The sequence below is a fragment of the Oncorhynchus masou genome, chromosome 9 (genome assembly GCF_036934945.1).
Source record: "Oncorhynchus masou masou isolate Uvic2021 chromosome 9, UVic_Omas_1.1, whole genome shotgun sequence".
In the NCBI taxonomy this organism is placed as follows: domain Eukaryota; kingdom Metazoa; phylum Chordata; class Actinopteri; order Salmoniformes; family Salmonidae; genus Oncorhynchus; species Oncorhynchus masou.
The window spans coordinates 57770160-57791952 of NC_088220.1; the positions used below are offsets into that span (position 1 = coordinate 57770160).

Genomic DNA, 21793 nt, shown 5'->3' on the forward strand with positions numbered 1-21793 from the left:
GGCTTTCGATGTTTTGTATGCAATGGGAGTGTACATTTAGTATATTGGATGTCTAAACTAGGCTTTTGATGTCTTGTATGCAATGGGAGTGTACATTTAGTATATTGGATGTCTAAACTAGGCGTTTGATGTCTTGTATGCAATGGGAGTGTACATGTAGTATTTTGGATGTCTGCAGTCATCCTGTCCTGTGTTTTCAGATTAAGGTGACCGGTCCCGACTCTAGTCCCGTTCCCAATGAGCCTGTGTATCTCCTCCTACAAAACAGTGGCAAATCTGAAAACTGGACTCTCACCACAGACAGCAAGGGCATTGCTTCCTTCTCTCTAGACACTTCTCTATGGAGTTCTGATTCTGTCTCTCTGTCGGTCAGTGGTCACTCACTCATGTTTTTCTCTATTAAATATTTAATGATATTATTTAAATATTCAATTGTTTGTTCTGAGTGAGATCATTCATTTCTCCTGATGTATTCTCCAAGGGTACTACAATAGTTTATTTTTCATATATTTTCTGTGTTTCTTGAACCAGGCTCGTTATCAAAAGGTTGAGAAGGATTATCCGTACGAGCAGGGTGTGCGTAGACCAGAATATTCATCCGATTACCACTTCGCAAGAAAATTTTATTCTAAGAGCAAGAGTTTTGTGAAGATAATGCAGGGCGAAGGGAAGTTCTCCTGTGAGAAGGACGGTATTGTTCTTGCTCACTACATCATCCAAGGGGTGGAGCTGAAAAAGGGACAGACGACCCTGGACTTTTTCTATCTGGTAAGATTAAAGGGATGTTTCACTGAAAATACAACCTAACATGATTTTTACACTTTGTCTGTGGTTTTGGGATATAAATTTGACTTACTTCGGTATTTGATTGTCATATTGTGTTGCATCTGGAAATATTTTAAGAATGGCTCGGGCAAACCGTACAGTACTTTACATGCAGTTGAAAAGTTAATCATTGGTGATATTCAGTAGTTTTACACTTCAATAATGCATTAACTTCAAGATATTTGCTAGCAGATCTCCCAGTTTTAGCCAAAGTTTCAGTCTCCCTGGGTCACTCTCTGGTCATTAATGTTGATGCTGCCACCTGGCTGTCCCAGGTTATATCTAGAGGCAGCATTCAGCAGCACGGCCATCTTCCGGTGACTGTTACAGAAGGAAAAGGTAAATACATTGGACTTGGATTCTCATGGGAATAAAGAGCTGTCAATCATCCAGATTACATCTTCAATACAAGTTCTTACTGCACAGTATATTTCAAGTTCATACGCTAATCAGAGAACACAATGTTCGTATTGGATGATTGGTGGTTTACGGTGACTTAATGGCAATCCCATTGTCCATCTCTTATTTTAGTAAACCAAGGGGAGCTGACTCTCTCGCTGCAGCGGATGCCTGAGCTGACCCCTTTTGCCCAGGTAGTGGTGTACACCGTGTTGCCTGATGGGGAGGCAGTAGCAGACAGCCGAGACTTCCCCATTCACCTCTGCCTAAAAAACGAGGTAGGCAACTCGGCATCTTTTGCCAGCCACATGAGATGTCAAAATGTCTCATCAGAGAGCCTGAGCCATGTATATACTGTATATGGGGGCAGCATGTGCACTATCAATTTCCAAAATGACTTTGCATCAGACTATGATATGAAATGCTTCAACTGCTCCTCTTTGATCATCATGTTCGTCGGGCCTGTTTCAATCCCTCTAGCATTTATTTTGTTGTGTTGGCTTTATTCCAATATTCACATCAGTATGCTACTGTACTTGAAATGAACCAATGTGTTGGACATGTATGCTAGTATACAGTGCCGTCAGAAAAGGTTCACACCCCTTTATTTTCCCTATATTTTGTTGGGTTAGCCTGAATTTAAAATTGATTTAATTTAGATTTTGTCCACTGATTGACAGACAGTATCCCGTAATGTCAAAGTGGAATTTTGTTTGTCGGTCATTTTAGAAATGAATAAAAAATGAAAAGCTGATGTCTTATTAAGACAGTAATGTATTCAACCCCTTTGTTATGGCAAGTCTAAATAAGTTCAGGAGTAAAAATGTGCTTAATAAATTGCATAATAAGTTGCATGGACTCATTCCGTCTTCAATAATATTGCTTAACATGCTTTTTGAATGACTACCCCATCTCTGTACCCCACATATACAATTATCTGTAAGGTCCCTCAGTTGAGCAGTGAATTTCAAACACAGATTCAACTACAAAGACCAGGGAGGTTTTCCAGTGCCTCTCAAAGAAGGGCACCAATTGGTAACAGTTATTAATTAGGCTTTACTACAAAGATACAGGTGTCTTTCCTAACTCAGTTGCCGGAGAGGAAAGAACTGCTCAGAGACTCTACAATACTAACCTAAATGACAGAGTGAAAAGAAGTATGCCTGAACAGAATAAAAGTATTCCAAAATCTGCATCCTGTTTACAAGAAGGCACTTAAGTAATACTGCAAAAGAATAATGCAAAGAATATGAAGCGTTGTGTTTGGGGCAAAACCAATACAATGCTTGTCATCAGCAAGGGCTAAGAAACAGAATACATGCAAAATCCTAGAGAAAAACCTGGTTCAGTCTGCTTTACAACAGACACTGGGAGACAAATTCACCTTTCAGCAGGACAATATCTTAAAACACAAGGCTATTTCTACACCTTTATTTTTATTTTACTAGGCAAGTCAGTTAAGAACAAATTCTTATTTTCAATGACGGCCTAGGAACAGTGGGTTAACTGCCTGTTCAGGGGCAGAATGACAGATTTTGTACCTTGTCAGCTCGGGATTTGAACTTGCAACCTTTTGGTTACTAGTCCAATGCTCTAACCACCAGGCTACACTGCCACCCCATGAGTTGCTTACCAATAAGATATTGAATGTTCCTGAGGTTTGGTTATTATTATTATTATTAATATATATATATGTATACATTTTGAAGGCGGAAGTTTACATACACTTTGGTTGGAGTCTTTAAAACTCATAAATTTCTTGTTAACAAACTATAGTATTGGCAGGTCGGTTAGGACATCTACTTTGTGCATGACACAAGTAAATTTTCCAACAATTGTTTACAGACAGACAATTGCACTTATCTTGGTCTTAGCTGATTTCTTTTGAATTTCCCATGATGTCAAGCAAAGTTTGAAGGTAGGCCTTGAAATACATCCACAGGTACACCTCCAATACCGATGGCCCGGCTAGCTGTCTGAATCGCCGTGACCCCAACCAACCTCACTACTCACTGGACCCTTATGATCACTCAACTAAGCATGCCTCTCCTTAATGTAAATATGCCTTGTCCATTGCTGTTCTGGTTAGTGTTTATTGGCTTATTTCACTGTAGAGCCTGTAGCCCTGCTCATTATACCTTATCCAACCTTTCAGTTCCACCACCCACACATGCGATGACATCACCTGGTTTCAATGATGTTTCTAGAGACAATATCTCTCTCATCATCACTCAATACCTAGGTTTACATCCACTGTATTCACATCCTACCATACCTTTGTCTGTACATTATACCTTGAAGCTATTTTATCGCCCCCAGAAACCTCCTTTTACTCTCTGTTCCGGACGTTCTAGACGACCAATTCTCATGGCTTTTAGCCGTACCCTTATCCTACTCCTCCTCTGTTACTCTGGTGATGTAGAGGTGAATCCAGGCCCTGCAGTGCCTAGCTCCACTCCTATTCCCCAGGCGCTCTCTTTTGATGACTTCTGTAACCGTAATAGCCTTGGTTTCATGCATGTTAACATTAGAAGCCTCCTCCCGAAGTTGGTTTTATTCACTGCTTTAGCACACTCTACCAACCGGGATGTTCTAGCCGTGTCTGAATCCTGGCTTAGGAAGATCACCAAAAATGCTGAAATCTCCATCTCTAATTACACCATTTTCAGACAAGATAGAACAGCCAAAGGGGGCAGTGTTGCAATCTACTGCCAAGATAGCCTGCAGATTTCTGTCCTACTATCCAGGTCTGTACCCAAACAATTTGAACTTCTACTTTTAAAAATCCACCTCTCTAAAAACAAGTCTCTCACAGTTGCCGCCTGCTATAGACAACCCTCTGCCCCCAGCTGTGCTCTGGACACCATATGTGAACTGATTGTCCCCCAACTATCTTCAGAGCTCCTGCTGCTAGGCAACCTAAACTGGAACATACTTAACACCCCAGCCATCCTATAATCTAAGCTTGATGCCCTTAATCTCACACAAATTATCAATGAACCTAACAGGTACCACCCCAAAGCCGTAAACACGGGCACCCTCATAGATATCATCCTAACCAACTTGCCCTCTAAATACACCTCTGCTGTTTTTCAACCAAGATCTCAGCGATCACTGCCTCATTGCCTGCATCCGTAATGGGTCAGCGGTCAAACGACCTCCACTCATCACTTTCAAACGCTCCCTGAAACACTTCAGCGAGCAGGCCTTTCTAATCGACCTGGCCGGGGTATCCTGGAAGGATATTGATCTCATCCCGTCAGTAGAGGATGCCTGGTTATTTTTTTAAATGCCTTCCTCGCCATCTTAAATAAGCATGTCCCATTCAAGAAATTTAGAACCAGGAACAGATATAGCCCTTGGTTCTCTCCAGACCTGACTGCCCTTAACCAACACAAAAACATCCTATGGCGTTCTGCATTAGCATCAAACAGCCCCCGTGATATGCAACTTTTCAGGGAAGCTAAAAACCATTATACACAGGCAGTTAGAAAAGCCAAGGCTAGCTTTTTCAAGCAGAAATGTGCTTCCTGCAACACAAACCCAAAACAATTCTGGGACACTGTAAAGTCCATGGAGAATAAGAACACCTCCTCCCAGCTACCCACTGCACTGAGGATAGGAAACACTGTCAACACAGATAAATCCACTATGATTGAGAATTTCAATAAGCTTTTTTCTATGGCTGGCCATGCTTTCCACCTGGCTACTCCTACCCCGGTCAACAGCACTGCACCCCCACAGCAACTCGCCCAAGCCTTCCCCATTTTCCTCTCCCAAATCCAGTCAGCTGATGTTCTGAAAGAGCTGCACAATCTGGACCCCTACAAATCAGCCGGGCTAGACATTCTGGACCCTTTCTTTCTAAAATGATCTGCCAAAATTGTTGCAACCCCTATTACTAGCCTGTTCAACCTCTCTTTCTTGTGTCTGAGATTCCCAAAGATTGGAATGCAGCTGCAGTCATCCCCCTATTCAAAGGGGGTGACACTCTTGACCCAAACTGCTACAGACCTATATCTATCCTACCATGCCTTTCTAAGGTCTTTGAAAGCCAAGTCAACAAACAGATTACCGACCATTTCGAATCCCACCATACCTTCTCCGCTATGCAATCTGGTTTCAGAGCTGGTCATGCACCTCAGCCACGCTCAAGGTCCTAAACGATATCTTAACCGCCATTGACAAGAAACAATACTGTGCAGCCGTATTCATTGACCTGGCCAAGGCTTTCGACTCTCAATCACCACATCATCATCAGCAGACTCAATGGCCTTGGTTTCTCAAATGATTGCCTCGCCTGGTTCACCAACTACTTCTCTGATAGAGTTCAGTGTGTCAAATCGGAGGGCCTGTTGTCCGGGCCTCTGGCAGTCTCTATGGGGGTGCCACAGGGTTCAATTCTTGGACCGACTCTCTTCTCTGTATATATCAATGATGTTGCTCTTGCTGCTGGTGAGTCTCTGATCCACCTCTACGCAGACGACACCATTCTGTATACTTCTGGCCCTTCTTTGGACACTGTGTTAACAACCCTCCAGGCACGCTTCAATGCCATACAACTCTCCTTCCGTGGCCTCCAATTGCTCTTGAATACAAGTACAACTAAATGCATGCTCTTCAACCGATCGCTGCCTGCACCTGCCCGCCCGTCCAACATCACTACTCTGGACAATTCTGACTTAGAATATGTGGACAACTACAAATACCTAGGTGTCTGGTTAGACTGTAAACTCTCCTTCCTTCCAGACTCCAAACATCTCCAATCCAAAGTTAAATCTAGAATTGGCTTCCTATTTCGCAACAAAGCATCCTTCACTCATGCTGCCAAACATACCCTTGTAAAACTGACCATCCTACCGATCCTCGACTTCGGCGATGTCATTTACAAAATAGCCTCCAATACCCTACTCAATAAATAGGATGCAGTCTATCACAGTGCCATCCGTTTTCTCAACAAAGCCACATATACTACCCACCACTGCAACCTGTACGCTCTCGTTGGCTGGCCCTCGCTACATACTCGTCTCCAAACCCACTGGCTCCAGGTCATCTGCAAGACCCTGCTAGGTAAAGTCCCCCCTTATCTCAGCTCTCTGGTCACCATAGCAGCACCCACCTGTAGCACGTGCTTCAGCAGGTATATCTCTCTGGTCACCCCCAAAACCAATTCTTCCTTTGGCCGCCTCTCCTTCCAGTTCTCTGCTGCCAATGACTGGAACGAACTACAAAAATCTCTGAAAGTGGAAACACTTATCTCCCTCACTAGCTTTAAGCACCAGCTGTCAGAGCAGCTCACAGATTATTGCACCTGTACATAGCCCATCTATAATTTTGCCCAAACAACTACCTCTCCCCCTACTGTATTTATTTATTTTGCTCCTTTGCACCCCTTTATTTCTATCTCTACTTTGCACATTCTTCCACTGCAAATCAACCATTCCAGTGTTTTACTTGCTATATTGTATTTACTTTGCCACCATGGCCTTTTTTTTGCCTTTACCTCCCTTATCTCACCTCATTTGCTCACATTGTATATAGACTTATTATTCTACTGTATTATTGACTATGTTTATTTTACTCCATGTGTAACTCTGTGTCGTTGTATGTGTCGAACTGCTTTGCTTTATCTTGGCCAGGGCACAATTGTAAATGAGAACTTGTTCTCAACTTGCCTACCTGGTTAAATAAAGGTTAAATAAATAAAAAATTGACTCAAATTATGTCAATTAGCCTATCGGAAGCTTCTATAGCCATGACATAATTTTCTGGAATTTTCCAAGCTGTTTAAAGGCACAGTCAACTTAGTGTATGTACATTTCTGACCCACTGGAATTGTGATACAGTGAATTAATCTGTCTGTAAACAATTGTTGGAAAAATGACTTTTTTTGCACAAAGTAGATGTCCTAGCCGACTTGCCAAAACTGCATTTTGTTAACAAGAAATTTGTGGAGTGGTTGAAAAATTAGTTTTAATGACTGCAACCTAAGTACATGTAAACTTCCGGCTTCAGCTGTACAATGACACCTTTGTTTTTAAGCCCTTGATTTCTTAACCCTTGATATTATTGGATCTGATTTTAATCGCTTACATTTCGATGGCCATAATAAATAGATATAGTGATAGTGGACTACCTTGTTTTACTCTTCTTGACAGTTTAATACTTTCTGAGAAGTAGCCATTATTTACAGTTGTACACCTAGGGTTATTAAACATAACTTTTAACCTATTTTATGAGATTCTCCAAAATGGAAATATTCCAGGCATTTCTATATAAATTCCAGTTGTACTTTATCTAAAGCCTTTTCAAATTCAGCTATGAATGTTGCTGTTTTGACTTAAATCGGCTTGAAAATCTTTCGGCAAGACTTGAAAATTGCTGCCTAGCAATGATCAACAATCAACTTGACAGAGCTTGAAGATTTATTTTTATGGGCAAATATTGTCAATTCAGCTGTGCATTGGGCTGTTGCGGTGACTGTATCACCGCCGCTCCATCGGTCACGAGTCATGAAGGCAGTCAAATTCCACGTGACCGTTTAGTCACGTTAATTAGGCTTCTCCAAGTTCTGATGCTGCTGATGGTCATTAGTAGCTTACCAAACATGCTAACTGCCTGGTACCCTGGCACTCTATTGTCCCTCTAATCACTCTGACATCAATGCAAATGTATTGAAAATTGAATCAAACACTTAATGAGAGCCCATGAGCTCATTTTGCAAAACATTTCTATAGGCTATGCGATTGCACGAGACAACAACAGTGATTGCCTCTACTAAATAGAGGAGGATTCCATCAGCTTTCTTATAGACTAGGCCTACTATATTTATCTCAACTTTCCTAATATTAAGCACATTGTTTATCTTTAGAACAGGAGTATAGCCTACCCGGCTGGCATGAAAATGAACCTTGGGAGAAGTGTCCTCCATTTGTTATTTAAGTGCTTAGATGACATTTTTTTCCTGCTGCCCCTGTTTCGAGACTGGACCATTATCATGCACCTTTCTAAATCCAAACAAATTTCTCTCACACATTATTTAGTGTGTAAAGTCAAGATTAAATCAAGAAAGTTCTGATGGATGACAATATTAGCCTATCACTTGTGAATTATATATTATCACTTGTGAATGATGCCCAGCATAAGAAACTGCCTTTTTTTCGACTTTAAAAAAAATCATAGTCGCACACCTCATGTAGCCTAGTCCATAGGCCTACAGTGCCTTGCGAAAGTATTCGGCCCCCTTGAACTTTGCGACCTTTTGCCACATTTCAGGCTTCAAACATAAAGGTATAAAACTGTATTTTTTTGTGAAGAATCAACAACAAGTAGGACACAATCATGAAGTGGAACGGCATTTATTGGATATTTCAAACTTTTTTAACAAATCAAAAACTGAAAAATTGGGCATGCAAAATTATTCAGCCCCTTTACTTTCAGTGCAGCAAACTCTCTCCAGAAGTTCAGTGAGGATCTCTGAATGATCCAATGTTGACCTAAATGACTAATGATGATAAATACAATCCACCTGTGTGTAATCAAGTCTCCGTATAAATGCACCTGCACTGTGATAGTCTCAGAAGTCCGTTAAAAGCGCAGAGAGCATCATGAAGAACAAGGAACACACCAGGCAGGTCCGAGATACTGTTGTGAAGAAGTTTAAAGCCGGATTTGGATACAAAAAGATTTCCCATGCTTTAAACATCCCAAGGAGCACTGTGCAAGCGATTAATATTGAAATGGAAGGAGTATCAGACCACTGCAAATCTACCAAGACCTGGCCGTCCCTCTAAACTTTCAGCTCATACAAGGAGAAGACTGATCAGAGATGCAGCCAAGAGGCCCATGATCACTCTGGATGAACTGCAGAGATCTACAGCTGAGGTGGGAGACTCTGTCCATAGGACAACAATCAGTCGTATATTGCACAAATCTGGCCTTTATGGAAGTGGCAAGAAGAAAGCCATTTCTTAAAGATATCCATAAAAAGTGTCGTTTAAAGTTTGTCACAAGCCACCTGGGAGACACACCAAACATGTGGAAGAAGGTGCTCTGGTCAGATGAAACCAAAATGTAACTTTTTGTCAACAATGCAAAACGTTATGTTTGGCGTAAAAGCAACACAGCTCATCACTCTGAACACACCATCCCCACTGTCAAACATGGTGGTGGCAGCATCATGGTTTGGGCCTGCTTTTCTTCAGCAGGGACAGGGAAGATGGTTAAAATTGATGGGAAGATGGATGGAGCCAAATACAGGACCATTCTGGAAGAAAACCTGATGGAGTCTGCAAAAGACCTGAGACTGGGACGGAGATTTGTCTTCCAACAAGACAATGATCCAAAACATAAAGCAAAATCTACAATGGAATGGTTCAAAAATCAACATATCCAGGTGTTAGAATGGCCAAGTCAAAGTCCAGACCTGAATCCAATCGAGAATCTGTGGAAAGAACTGAAAACTGCTGTTCACAAATGCTCTCCATCCAACCTCACTGAGCTCGAGCTGTTTTGCAAGGAGGAATGGGAAAACATTTCAGTCTCTCGATGTGCAAAACTGATAGAGACATACCCCAAGCGACTTACAGCTGTAATCGCAGCAAAAGGTGGCGCTACAAAGTATTAACTTAAGGGGGCTGAATAATTTTGCACGCCCAATTTTTCAGTTTTTGATTTGTTAAAAAAGTTTGAAATATCCAATAAATGTCGTTCCACTTCATGATTGTGTCCCACTTGTTGTTGATTCTTCACAAAAAAATACAGTTTTATATCTTTATGTTTGAAGCCTGAAATGTGGCAAAAGGTTGCAAAGTTCAAGGGGGCCGAATATTTTCGCAAGGCACTGTGTCTGTTTTGATAAGGGTTGTATCACAACTAAAGTGGCCAAATAACTTCTTAAAATGAAGCACTTTACAAGGGGTTTAGAGCCTGACTGGCATACATAAGCAGCGCATGAGTTTGGGGAAGAAAATGTTCACTATAAAAATGTACCTTTATAATAAAAGCATTACATGCATAATCTCATTTGCGGTCAATTTTGATAATGGTGTTTTCCCGCTAGTGGAACATTTGCGCTTATAGCCTATTGCCATGTACGCTTTGCTGCGCTTATATTTTGAAGAAATAGCCTAATAGTTTATCAACATTTTAATCTGAACGTTCTGATTTGTTTCATCAGCCACAGTGCGTAAAAAACATTTTTTTATGCTAGTAGTTGTATTAATTTGGGATTTATTGCACCCCACAACTTTCCCAGACTATGTTTGGAATATTTATTTATTGCACGGAATAGAATAGGTCGACTTTTGTACTATAGGGGATAGAAGATTGACATAAGCTAGAGCTTTTGCTGTTCGTTAGGCCTACTCATCTTGTTGGCTGACAAAAAGAAAATGTGAACAGTTCTTCCATTATCTTCAATATGCACCTCGCAATTGTATAAGGACGGACGCAGTTGCATCCCCGATGTGTCTGTCTTCACTTGTAGCCAGTGAGAGAGACCCGATCATGTGACGTAGAGCCATGTGAGTGAGAGGCGCAGTCGAAGGGCACAATACAGCACTCCGGGCCGCAAAAGGCATGGATTTTTTTTAGGGTGCATTACAGCCACAAAGGGGATGACGCCGTGAAATGCGAGGCATTATCAAGTGCTTGTCAAATTGTGAATGAGAGACTGATGAAGTGTGTACATCCAGCGCTATAAACAAAGCAGAGCTTATGCCTTTCAAACAACTTTTCAAATGATCATTAGTCATCATGCAGCCTTACAATGTATTACAAATCAAAACATATAGCCCAACGTTTGTAGAACAACTAAAGTTAAATTAATATCTCTAAATTAAGCATATAGGGATACCTATTTCTTTGTTAACCGCTCAACACAGAATAGCCACATATGCGTACTCCCTCAAATCATTTGAAGAAAATATTTATATTTTATTCAGCTTTGTTCAATTGTATTGTTCATACTATAAAATAATATCAAATAATGCCATGGAATTATAAGCAAACCATATCTGCTAATTAACTAGTGTAACTCATAGCCACATCAGGACCTAACATAAGGACAACTCAGAGTATGCTGTTCTGTTCTTCTGAAATGGACTACATTTTCTTCATATCATGCTTCTTTAGACCTGTCTAAAATAAATAATGGATTTACACTTTTTTATTACACTTTTTAAAATGGATGTATGCTATGTATGTAAGCCAGGAGATGGTAAATGTTTGTTCATTAACGGTCAATTACCGTGAGACCGACCAGTTATTTGCTGGACAATCACCGGCTGACAACATTTTGTGACTGCCACAGCCCTAGGTGCGCAATAACTCAAAGACTCACAGCTGTAATCGCCACCAAAGGTACTTATACAAAGTATTAACTCGGGGGAGAAATACTTATGTAAATTAGATTTCTGTATTTAATTTTAAATACATTTGCGATCATTTTCTAATAACGTGTTTTCACTTTGTCATTATGGGGTTGTGTGTGTGTGGATGGGTGAGGAAAAAATACATATTTAATCCATTTTGAATTCAGGCTGTAACACAACAAAATGTGGATTATGTCAAGGAGTATGAATACTTTCTGAAGGCACTGTAGATATGTTCAAACATTTTCTGTGATGTCTGATCCTTTCTCCTCTCCAGGTGTCCCTGAAGTTCTCGTCCCTCCAGGAGTTGCCAGGGGAGAAGACCTCTCTGAGCCTCCAGGCCCACCCAGGGTCTCTGTGTTCTCTCAGGGCCATCGACCAGAGTGTGCTGCTGCTGCAGCCTGAACAGGAGCTCAGCCTAGACTCTGTACGTTCTCGAGGGTCTGCGTCCCAAATGGCTCCCTATACCCTATGTAGTGAACTACTTTTGACCAGGACCATTGACTCACCACACTACTCACCACCACCACTCACCACACGAAGCACTAAACACATCACCTTTGGCATTGTTTTTGTGCACCCATGTTTTTCAAGATGGGATTTGGCTCATTTTCAGCTTCCTCTAACCATGTCTAAACCACTGTCTGATAATTAAAGTTTAGAAGTTTTTTAACTTGTGGGACTATTTAGTTGGTTCTGTTGTATCACTAAATCGAGTGCAGATCAAGTATTGGCTATATGCATTTAACCCAGGTGTTATCCTATGCACTAACATTGTCCTAACTATGTACTGACCCTATAACCTCTGACCATGCACCGACCACGCTCTGACCATGAACTGACCAGGCACCGACCAGGCTATGACCATGCACCGACCACGCTCTGACCATGCACCGACCACGCTCTGACCATGCACCAACCACGCTCTGACCATGCACCGACCACGCTCTGACCATGCACCGACCACGCTCTGACCATGCACCGAACACGCTCTGACTGTCAAGATGCTGCGGGTTATTAAGTCTGTATGACTTGAAGTATATTACTTCCCTCTCTGCAGGTCTTCAGTCAGCTGCCTGTTCAGAAGTTGTCTGGATATTCATACAGGGTAGAAGACTTTGACCCCTACCCATGCCGACCATTTCCTCCAATCATTAAAGCGGAGATGGAAGTGCTCCCTCCACCTGTCCCTAAACTGGCCGAGGAGTTAGAAGCACCACCCGTACCTGACAGGAAAAAACGCTCATTCTGGTTTGGCCCCAACAATGACAAAAACGATGTTTACAACATCTTTAAAGTGAGAGGATCAAATAAGTTTCATGTTATTGTTTTTGTCTGTTTGAAATATGGAAAATGTATAAATAAATACTTAATATTTATTTAAGTAAGAAAGTAGACACTGAATTAATTCAAATGGAATGCAGTCTGTTAAGATGTATACACTGTATCTATAAAAATGTTTGGGTTTTTAAACCAATACCCACATAATTGAGCAAAACTGAAATACAGGTATGATATGGCCTTTACACTGACTGTTTTATTGCTTGTACTATTCATTTTAGGAAGTTGGAATCAAGATCCTGACCAACTCTGACGTGAAAAAACCTTACCACTGTATGATACCCTTTTCAATGGAATATGACGGTATGGTAGAAAAGGGTACGATAATGTGTGAACCTTTCTAGTCTTAACCTAATAATAAAGGATTAGTTTCTACTTACAGCTATTCGTTTAAATCAGTAGAAGAAATTGATGCTCCAGTGTCAATGGCCAACATGATGCCAGAGACCTCAGCCGCTAGAGCCTCTGACGGGCCTAAGGAGACTGTCCGCACGTACTTCCCTGAGACCTGGATCTGGGACCTGATTCCTGTGGGGTAAGCTTTGTAACAGATGCCAAATTTGTATCCATTTATATTTAGTTTAATGCACATCACTTTTCATGGGGTGCTTAGCTGACACTGCCTTGTAATAGGGTTATACTGAGACTACAAGAATGTTTTTGTCCATGGGTTAGGTTTATTTATTGAATTGACCATGTTATGTGTTCTAATGTTAATATACATGGTTTTTATTTCGCCCTTTTCACCACGACCAGACGTACAGGAAAAGTGAATGTTGAGAAGACTGTCCCAGACACCATCACTAAGTGGGCTGCAGGGGCGTTCTGTACTTCCCCAGTGGGTTTTGGCCTGGCTCCCAACACTGGCCTCACTGCCTTCCAACCCTTCTTTGTGAGCCTGACGCTGCCCTACTCTGTCATCCGGGGGGAGGTGTTCACACTCAAGGCCACAGTGTTCAACTACCTCTCCAAGTGTATCACGGTAAGCCCTCCCAGGGTTGTTTTTCTTTACCTCTCCAGTCCCACAATTCATTTGGATAGTCCCTGTAGACAACCTATAGATGCTCTGACGTTTTAAGGACGAGAGAAGAGAGAAATGCATGGAATCTAGTAAAGACTTGCGATTGACCCCATGTGTTTCTCCTAGGTGAAGGTGACTCTAGCTGAGTCGAACCAGTTCAAAGCCAGGCCATGTGAAGGCTGCCAGTACACACTGTGTCTGTGTGCTGAAGAGAGCAGGACCTTCAAGTGGATCGTTACTCCTACTGCTCTAGGTGAGCCATACAGTACTCTGTCAATCTATCACAAGGCTCTTGCAATAGACTCCAAATTTACTCCCTATGTCCTAGGCCCTTACCGCCTAATCCTTCTGTAAGGTTTAAGAAATATGGTGGTATCTCCACCACTATACTGCTTATAGCTATCCAGACCCTCAATTCATGCAAATGTTGAAAGGTTAGGGCCAGAGTGGAGGGGGTAGGATGTGAATTGTTCTGTCTGTGGTGCCTAAGGACAGGGTTGTTCACTTTGCACAGCTCTTGTCAGACTGAAATGTAAGAATATTCAATTATTTATCTTATTCACATGACTCAAATAAATTCCTTGTATATATCCTAGCCCTGTAAAAAAATGTTGACAATCGCTTGTACTAACAAGTCAGGAGGGATATCTGATGACATGCTCAGAAAGCTCTCCCTCAGGGGGTATCCATGGCTATCGGAGAAATGGAGGCAGGGAACGAGGGAAGGAATGAGGAGGGAAGGCGGGAACAGTTGAGCCAGGGTACATGAGGCTGGAGGTGGAGTGGGTAAAAGGGAGCAAGCTGATGGAGGGACAGGTTCATGTGTAACTGGTCTAGACTGGAATGTTAATTTCTCCCTGGCCTGAACTATAGGGGAGGTGAGTGTGAAAGTGAGCGCCGAGGCATTGAAAACTGAGAAGCTCTGTGGCAACGAGGTGGCCACGGTGCCAGAGAAGGGACGCATTGACACCGTTGTGCAAACACTGCTGGTGGAGGTGAGTGTCTGTCCTGTATAGCAGTCCACTGTTTTTCTACATTAATTAATTAACGAGGGTGAATACAGTAGAATTTAACTGGCATATTTTTATACATGGATTGGTGTTTCAAGCCCAAAAGTAAGACTCAATTAATTGAAAATGTGTATATTTTAAGACATATCTTTTACATTTTAGATTAAGCTGTATAGTGGACCTACACAACAGACAGTCTGGGATGTAGACTTAGACTTAACATTTATTTTCAGGTCTAAAATGTTGATTTTGCTTTAAGTGGTTACCATATAAATTCTATGGTAGTGGCCTGTGAGACTTTTTTAATCTCAATGTCACATTTGCTCTGTCAGGCCGAGGGAACCCAGGAGACGGTCAGCCACAACGCTCTGCTCTGCCCTGCAGGTAATCTCCTGATGTCTATCAGTCATATAGGTTCTCATAATTACCCCGATGATTAAGTTGATGTGCACTTGGGGTTTAGATGACAGATACTTTTTAATTGGTTAAAACTGTTCTCAAGTCACTCAGTCTGTCTCGTTTATCTGTCTCGCGTCACCAGAGGGCCCAGTGGAGAAGGACATCTCTCTGAAGCTGCCTGAGGTGTTTGTGGAGGGCTCTGCCAAGGCCTCCCTCTCAGTACTGGGTGAGAATTCTCCATCTGTTTTGCTGAGTTTTCACACCTAATATATATATATATATATATATATATATATATATATATATATATATATATATAAGTTTTATAACATTTTCAGGATATGTTTCCATTTTGGTGTAGATTTTTCATCCCTCTATTCATGACGAGGGCAGTGCAGATCTATGATTGGGATAAGCATGGTTAATTTTAGGGTTAGGTTTAGGGATCTGCCGGTCAAATATTCATTGCCATTGACTAGAGACCTATGTTTGTTTGATTGTCTTAATTGTGTTGGTCTCTTTCACCAGGTGACCTGATGGGTCGGGCCATGAAGAACCTGGACAGCCTGTTGCAGATGCCCTATGGCTGTGGAGAGCAGAACATGGTGCTTTTTGCTCCCAACATCTACATCCTCAACTACCTGCAAAGCACCAGGCAGCTCACCATGGAGATCCAGACCAGGGCCACGGGCTTCCTAGACAGTGGTGAGTGAGCTGGATCCAGTTCAGTAAGGCACAACATGTGTTGCAACGAAAACCAAGCAATTATTATCAGACATGTTCAGTTACAGCCTGCACTCCCCGTTTTACTCATTAAAAAATGTTCATCTCCCTACTGGACACAACCCTGGTGAAATAAACTACTATCTATTCTGAAGACTATTGCTTAACCTAATGCATAGAATGGGATATGACAAGACAATTTGCAGTAAGCCTTGTACTTTTTAAATAATGAGCTGCGATTGAACAGGACCCTGCAAAGATCAATACTGTTTGACAGTTTGTCTGATCCTGTGTGCATCTCGCCTCTGACTAGCAACAACCTGTTGTATATATTTGGCTCTGAACCAGTTAATGTCACCTTCCACATACAGTACAAGTCCCTAGGAGGAGTGTCTTTGTTCACTTGGCCATTTGTGTTGCAGGCTACCAGAGAGAGCTCAACTACAAGCATGACGATGGCTCCTACAGTGCCTTTGGGAAGAGCGATGAGTCTGGAAACACGTGGTCAGTTCAATTGTCCACAGTCCTAATACCTTCTCTTAGATTATTCCTCAATTTACATTTGTTCGTTTTTTTAAGTCATAAAAATTACATTAGATCAAAGGGGGTTGTAGTATGTAATCAAGGTAGGAATGTGATGGTCTCAAATCCATACTAGTATGTGCTATGGCAAATATAGTTGGCTTCAGCACAATACAGTATGGCTACTGTTATCTAGAGTCTATGATCCATAGTTTAGGCAAGGCTCACGGCATCTAGTCTGTGTAACTCCAGTGACATCTGACCTGTGTCCTCTCAGGCTCACCTCCTTTGTGCTGAAGTCCTTTGGAGGGGCCAAGCCCTACATCTTTGTGGACCCCGCCCACATTGCCCAGGCCAAGGCCTGGTTGGCCAGTCACCAGCAGACGGATGGCTGCATCGCGTCAGTGGGGAAACTCTTCCATAACGGCATGAAGGTAAAGGGTAGTCGGAGCTCAGTGGATAATAAGAGGAGTATTATACTGCTGCCACCAAATGTGAGAAGGTAACGTTATGGGCAGAGATTCAGCAGGAGGTTCTGGTGCAAGTGTCCCCTTCTATTTAGACTGCAATGGTGAAGTCTGCATAAAATCCTAGATGACTAACAAACAAAAGACTTGATAATAATACATAGTCTAACATCAAATATGAGTACAGTCATGGCCAAAAGTTTTGAGAATGACACAAATAATAAGTTTCACAAAGACTGCGGCTTCAGTGTCTTTAGATATTTTTGTCGGATGTTACTATGGAATACTGAAGTATAATTACAAGCATTTCATAAGTGTCAAAGGCTTTTATGGACAATTACATGAAGTTGATGCAAAGTGTCAATATTTGCGGTGTTGACCCTTCTTTTTCAAGACCTCTGCAATCCGCCCTGGCATGCTGTCAGTTAACTTCTGGGCCACATCCTGACTGATGGCAGCCCATTCTTGTATAATCAATGCTTGGAGTGTGTCAGAATTTGTGGGTTTTTGTTTGTCCACCCACCTCTTGAGGATTGACCACACATTCTCAATGGGATTATGGTCTGGGGAGTTTCAATGTTTTGTTCCCCGAGCCACTTAGTTATCACTTTTTCCTATGGCAAGATGCTCCATCATGCTGGAAAAGGCATTGTTCATCACCAAAATGTTCCTGGATGGTTGGGAGAAGTTGCTCTCGGAGGATGTGTTGGTACCATTCTTTATTCATGGCTGTGTTCTTAGACAAAATTGTCAGTGAGCCAACTCCCTTGGCTGAGAAGCAACCCCACACATGAATGGTCTCAGGATGCTTTACTGTATACATGACACAGGACTGATGGTAGCGCTCACCTTGTCTTCTCCGGACAAGCTTTTTTCCAGATGCCCCAAACAATCGGAAAGGGGATTCAGCAGAGAAAATGACTTTACCCCAGTCCTCAGCAGTCCAATCCCTGTACCCTTTGCATAATATCAGTCTGTCCCTGATGTTTTTCCTGGAGAGAAGTGGCTTCTTTGCTGCCCTTCTTGACACCAGGCCATCCTCCAAAAGTCTTCGCCTCACTGTGCGTGCAGATGCACTCACACCTGCCTGCTGCCATTCCTGAGCAAGCTCTGTACTGGTGGTGCCCCGATCCCGCAGCTGAATCAACTTTAGGAGACGGTCATGGAGCTTGCTGGACTTTCTTGGGCGCCCTGAAGCTTTCTTCACGACAATTTAACCGCTCTCCTTGAAGTTTTTGATAATCCGATAAATGGTTGATTTAGGTGCAATCTTACTGGCAGCAATATCCTTGCCTGTGAAGCCCTTTTTGGGCAAAGCAATGATGACGGCACGTGTTTCCTTGCAGGTAACCATGGTTGACAGAGGAAGAACAATGATTCCAAGCACCACCCTCCTTTTGAAGCTTCCAGTCTGTTGTTCAAACTCAATCAGTAGAAATGTTTTTGGGGAATTCAGTTCATTTGCATGGCAAAGAGGGACTTTGCAATTCATCTGATCACTCTTCATAACATTCTGGAGCAGCAGACTTTGTGAAAATTAATATTTGTGTCATTCTCAACTTTTGGCCATGACTGTACTTTACATACTTCATATTGCACTGACATGTGCTGTTCAGGAGAACCTTAGAACCCCACGTGTGCCCCAAAGGAGCACAACATGGCACACGCTGAGCACAACAAGAATCCCAAGCATGTTTTAGCCAGTCCCGAGAACACACCACCTCCCTTAAGGGACCTCAGTCTGACTAGTCCCAACAGCATTTGTGCATCTCCTAAACAGTAGTTTTTTTGCCCCCTGGTCTTTATCTTTGTGCATCATTATCATGTGAATGTTGTTTTAAACAGTGCAACGTTTTTACCTGATATCAGTTGATATCAATGTGACTTTGAAACTAACACCTTGGAGTACTGTATGAAGTTTACTGGCATCCTTTGTTGTCATAGGGAGGGGTTGGGGATCAAGTGTCACTCACTGCCTACATCACCGCTGCACTGCTGGAGCTGGATGGCAACACTTCTGTGAGTTATCACCTCTTTCATATCGAAGTATTAAAAAAAAAAATCTTATTGAATAACAAGGCCACATTTGGTGCTTTTATCAAAACATGAACGGCCCAAGTGGATATTTCTGCTTAGCCGTCCAACTACTTCACACAATTCTAAATAAGACGATATCACCCACAGAACACCTCACTTGCTATGTATTCGAATTTGTTAAACAACATCCCAATATACAGTTCCTTCTGGAAAAGTATTCAGACCCCTTGATTATTTCCACATTTTGTTACGTTACAGCCTTATTCTAAAATGGATTAAAAACATGTTTTAAAACCTCAGTGATCTATACACAATACACCATGACAAAGCGAAAACACGTTTTTAGAAATGTTTGCAAATGTATTGAAAATAAAAAAACAGATTCCTTATTTACACAAGTATTCAAATCTTCTGCAATGAGACTTGAGATTGAGCTCAGGTGCATCCTGTTTCCATTGATCATCCTTGAGGTGTTTATACAAGTTGATTGGAGTCCACTTGTGGTAAATTCAATTGATTGGACTTGATTTGGAAAGGCACACACCTATCTATATAATGTCCCAAAGTTGACACTGAATGCCAGAGCAAAAACCAAGCCATGTGGTTGAAGGAAAATTCCGTTGAGCTCCGAGACAGATTGTGTCGAGGCACAGATCTGGGGAAGGGTACCAACACATTTCTGCAGAATTGAAGGTCCCCAAAAACACAGTGGCCGCCATCATTCTTAAATTGAAAAAGTTTGGAACCACCAAGACTCTTCCTAGAGCTGGCCGCCTGGCCAAACTGAGCAATCGGGGGAGGAAGGCCTTGGTCAGAGAGGTGACCAAGAACCTGATGGTCAGTCTGACAGAGTTCTGGAGTTCCTCTGTGGAGATGGGAGAACCTTCCAGAAGGACAACCATCTCTGCAGCTCTCCACCAATCAGGCCTTTATGGTAGAGTGCCAGACTTCCAGGAAGCCACTCTTCAGTAAAAGGCAATAACAACCTACTTGGGGTTTGCTAAAAGACACCTAAAGACTCTCAGACCATGAGAAAAAAGATTCTCTGGTCTGATGAAACCAAGATTGAACTCTTTTTCCTGAATTCCAAGTGTCACGTCTGGAAGAAACCTGGCAACATCTCTATAGTGAAGCATGGTGGTGGCATGCTGTGGGGGTGTTTTTCAGTAGCAGGGACAGGGAGACTAGTCAGGATCAAGGCAAAGATGAACGGAGCAAAGGACAGAGGTCCTTGATGAGAACCTGCTCCAGAATGCTCAGGACTTCTGACTGTTTTGCCTCTGGAGAGACCTGAAAATAGCTGTGCAGCAACACTCCCCAACCAACCTGACAGAGCATATATATATATATAGGCATTTTGTCCAATTCTTCTCTGCAGATCCTCTCAAGCTCTGTCACTACATAGTATATACACTAGTTAATTTATTTATATTGCTAAAATTATTTGGTACTCATACCCGTATTTAAAACGTGAATAAATGTATGGGTTGTATTCATTAGGGAGCGCAATGGAAAACCCATGAACATTTTGCAACTGATAATGTGCATGTTTCTTATTGGTCCAGATATTCCCTTCCAGTTTCAATCAGTGATCCTCTGTTTGGTGCCTAATAAACACAATCATGTTGTATGTGGGTGTGTCAGGACCCCATGGTGGAGAAGAGTCTGATGTGTCTGAAGGCAGCAGTGTCTGACCAGCTGGAGAACACCTACACCATGGCCCTGCTATCGTACACCTTCACCCTGGCCCAAAACCAGGACATGAGGGCCAAGCTCATCACCCACCTGGACAAGATGGCTGCTACCTCCGGTATGTCTTGTCTCTTGGTGAAAATGTCTCTCTCTACCTTTGTCTGCCGTAAAACGGTCACTGCCGACCACTGACAATGAAAATTCCCACAGGTGGCAATCGTCACTGGGAGAGACCAGAGGCTTCTGGGACAAAGACAGACTCTCTGGAGGTGGAGATGACATCCTATGTGCTGCTGGCGCTGCTCTCCGGTCCCACCATACCAGGCTTTGGGCTGGAATACTCCACTGGCATCGTCCGATGGCTGGCCCAGCAGCAGAACCCCTATGGAGGATTCGCCTCCACACAGGTACTCTATTGGTCTGGTAGACATTTATTCACTCTAGCAACTCCTCTGCCAACAGATCCTACTGTTAGTACATGGATCACACCAAATCCTTATTTGTATATGAAATGTAGTAAATTGGACATTTGTATTAAAGCTTTACAATAATTTCATAACACAACACATGGATTTCCTTGAATTGTTGTGCTTCATTTTACAATCTTCATATGTTTTGCTTTATTATATTGATTCTCTCCATCCATACCCAAGTTATAGTCGACCTGAATTTGTTTTTGCAACAGTACTTTTCTTCCCACCTCGCCCCTGTCACCAGGACACAGTGGTTGCACTGCAGGCCCTGGCCAAGTACGGTGCTGCCACCTTCAGTCCAGAGGGCGCTAGTACAGTCAGTGTGAGCTCGGCCGGCGGCCTGAAGATGGAGTTTACTGTGAATCAGAACAACAGGCTGCTCTATCAGGAGGAGCAGCTGAGGGAGGTCCCTGGGGACTACAACATCAAGGCACAGGGCAAAAGCTGCGTGTTTGTGCAGGTCAGGCTCCAGTCGTTTTTCCCTTTGCTGCCTCTCAGTACTGCATGTACT

General features: G+C 42.4%; 1 protein-coding gene across 4 annotated transcripts in view; it reads left to right on the forward strand.

Annotated features, from left to right (window-relative positions):
* The window catches only part of LOC135546319 (alpha-2-macroglobulin-like), a 50261-nt gene that overhangs the window by 8907 nt on the left and 19561 nt on the right, over nt 1–21793 (forward strand). The window contains exons 11-30 of one of the 4 annotated variants that reach the window (XM_064974651.1): nt 201–368; nt 532–768; nt 1101–1164; nt 1357–1502; nt 11875–12024; nt 12658–12894; nt 13160–13256; nt 13338–13473; nt 13695–13920; nt 14086–14212; nt 14833–14954; nt 15302–15353; nt 15511–15594; nt 15897–16073; nt 16514–16595; nt 16891–17047; nt 19025–19099; nt 20762–20927; nt 21020–21216; nt 21527–21742. In XM_064974651.1, coding sequence (XP_064830723.1) covers nt 201–368; nt 532–768; nt 1101–1164; nt 1357–1502; nt 11875–12024; nt 12658–12894; nt 13160–13256; nt 13338–13473; nt 13695–13920; nt 14086–14212; nt 14833–14954; nt 15302–15353; nt 15511–15594; nt 15897–16073; nt 16514–16595; nt 16891–17047; nt 19025–19099; nt 20762–20927; nt 21020–21216; nt 21527–21742 — 2916 coding nt within the window. The remainder of the gene's footprint in view (nt 1–200; nt 369–531; nt 769–1100; nt 1165–1356; nt 1503–11874; nt 12025–12657; nt 12895–13159; nt 13257–13337; nt 13474–13694; nt 13921–14085; nt 14213–14832; nt 14955–15301; nt 15354–15510; nt 15595–15896; nt 16074–16513; nt 16596–16890; nt 17048–19024; nt 19100–20761; nt 20928–21019; nt 21217–21526; nt 21743–21793) is intronic. The other 3 variants (XM_064974652.1, XM_064974653.1, XM_064974654.1) reach the window with 3 other exon arrangements.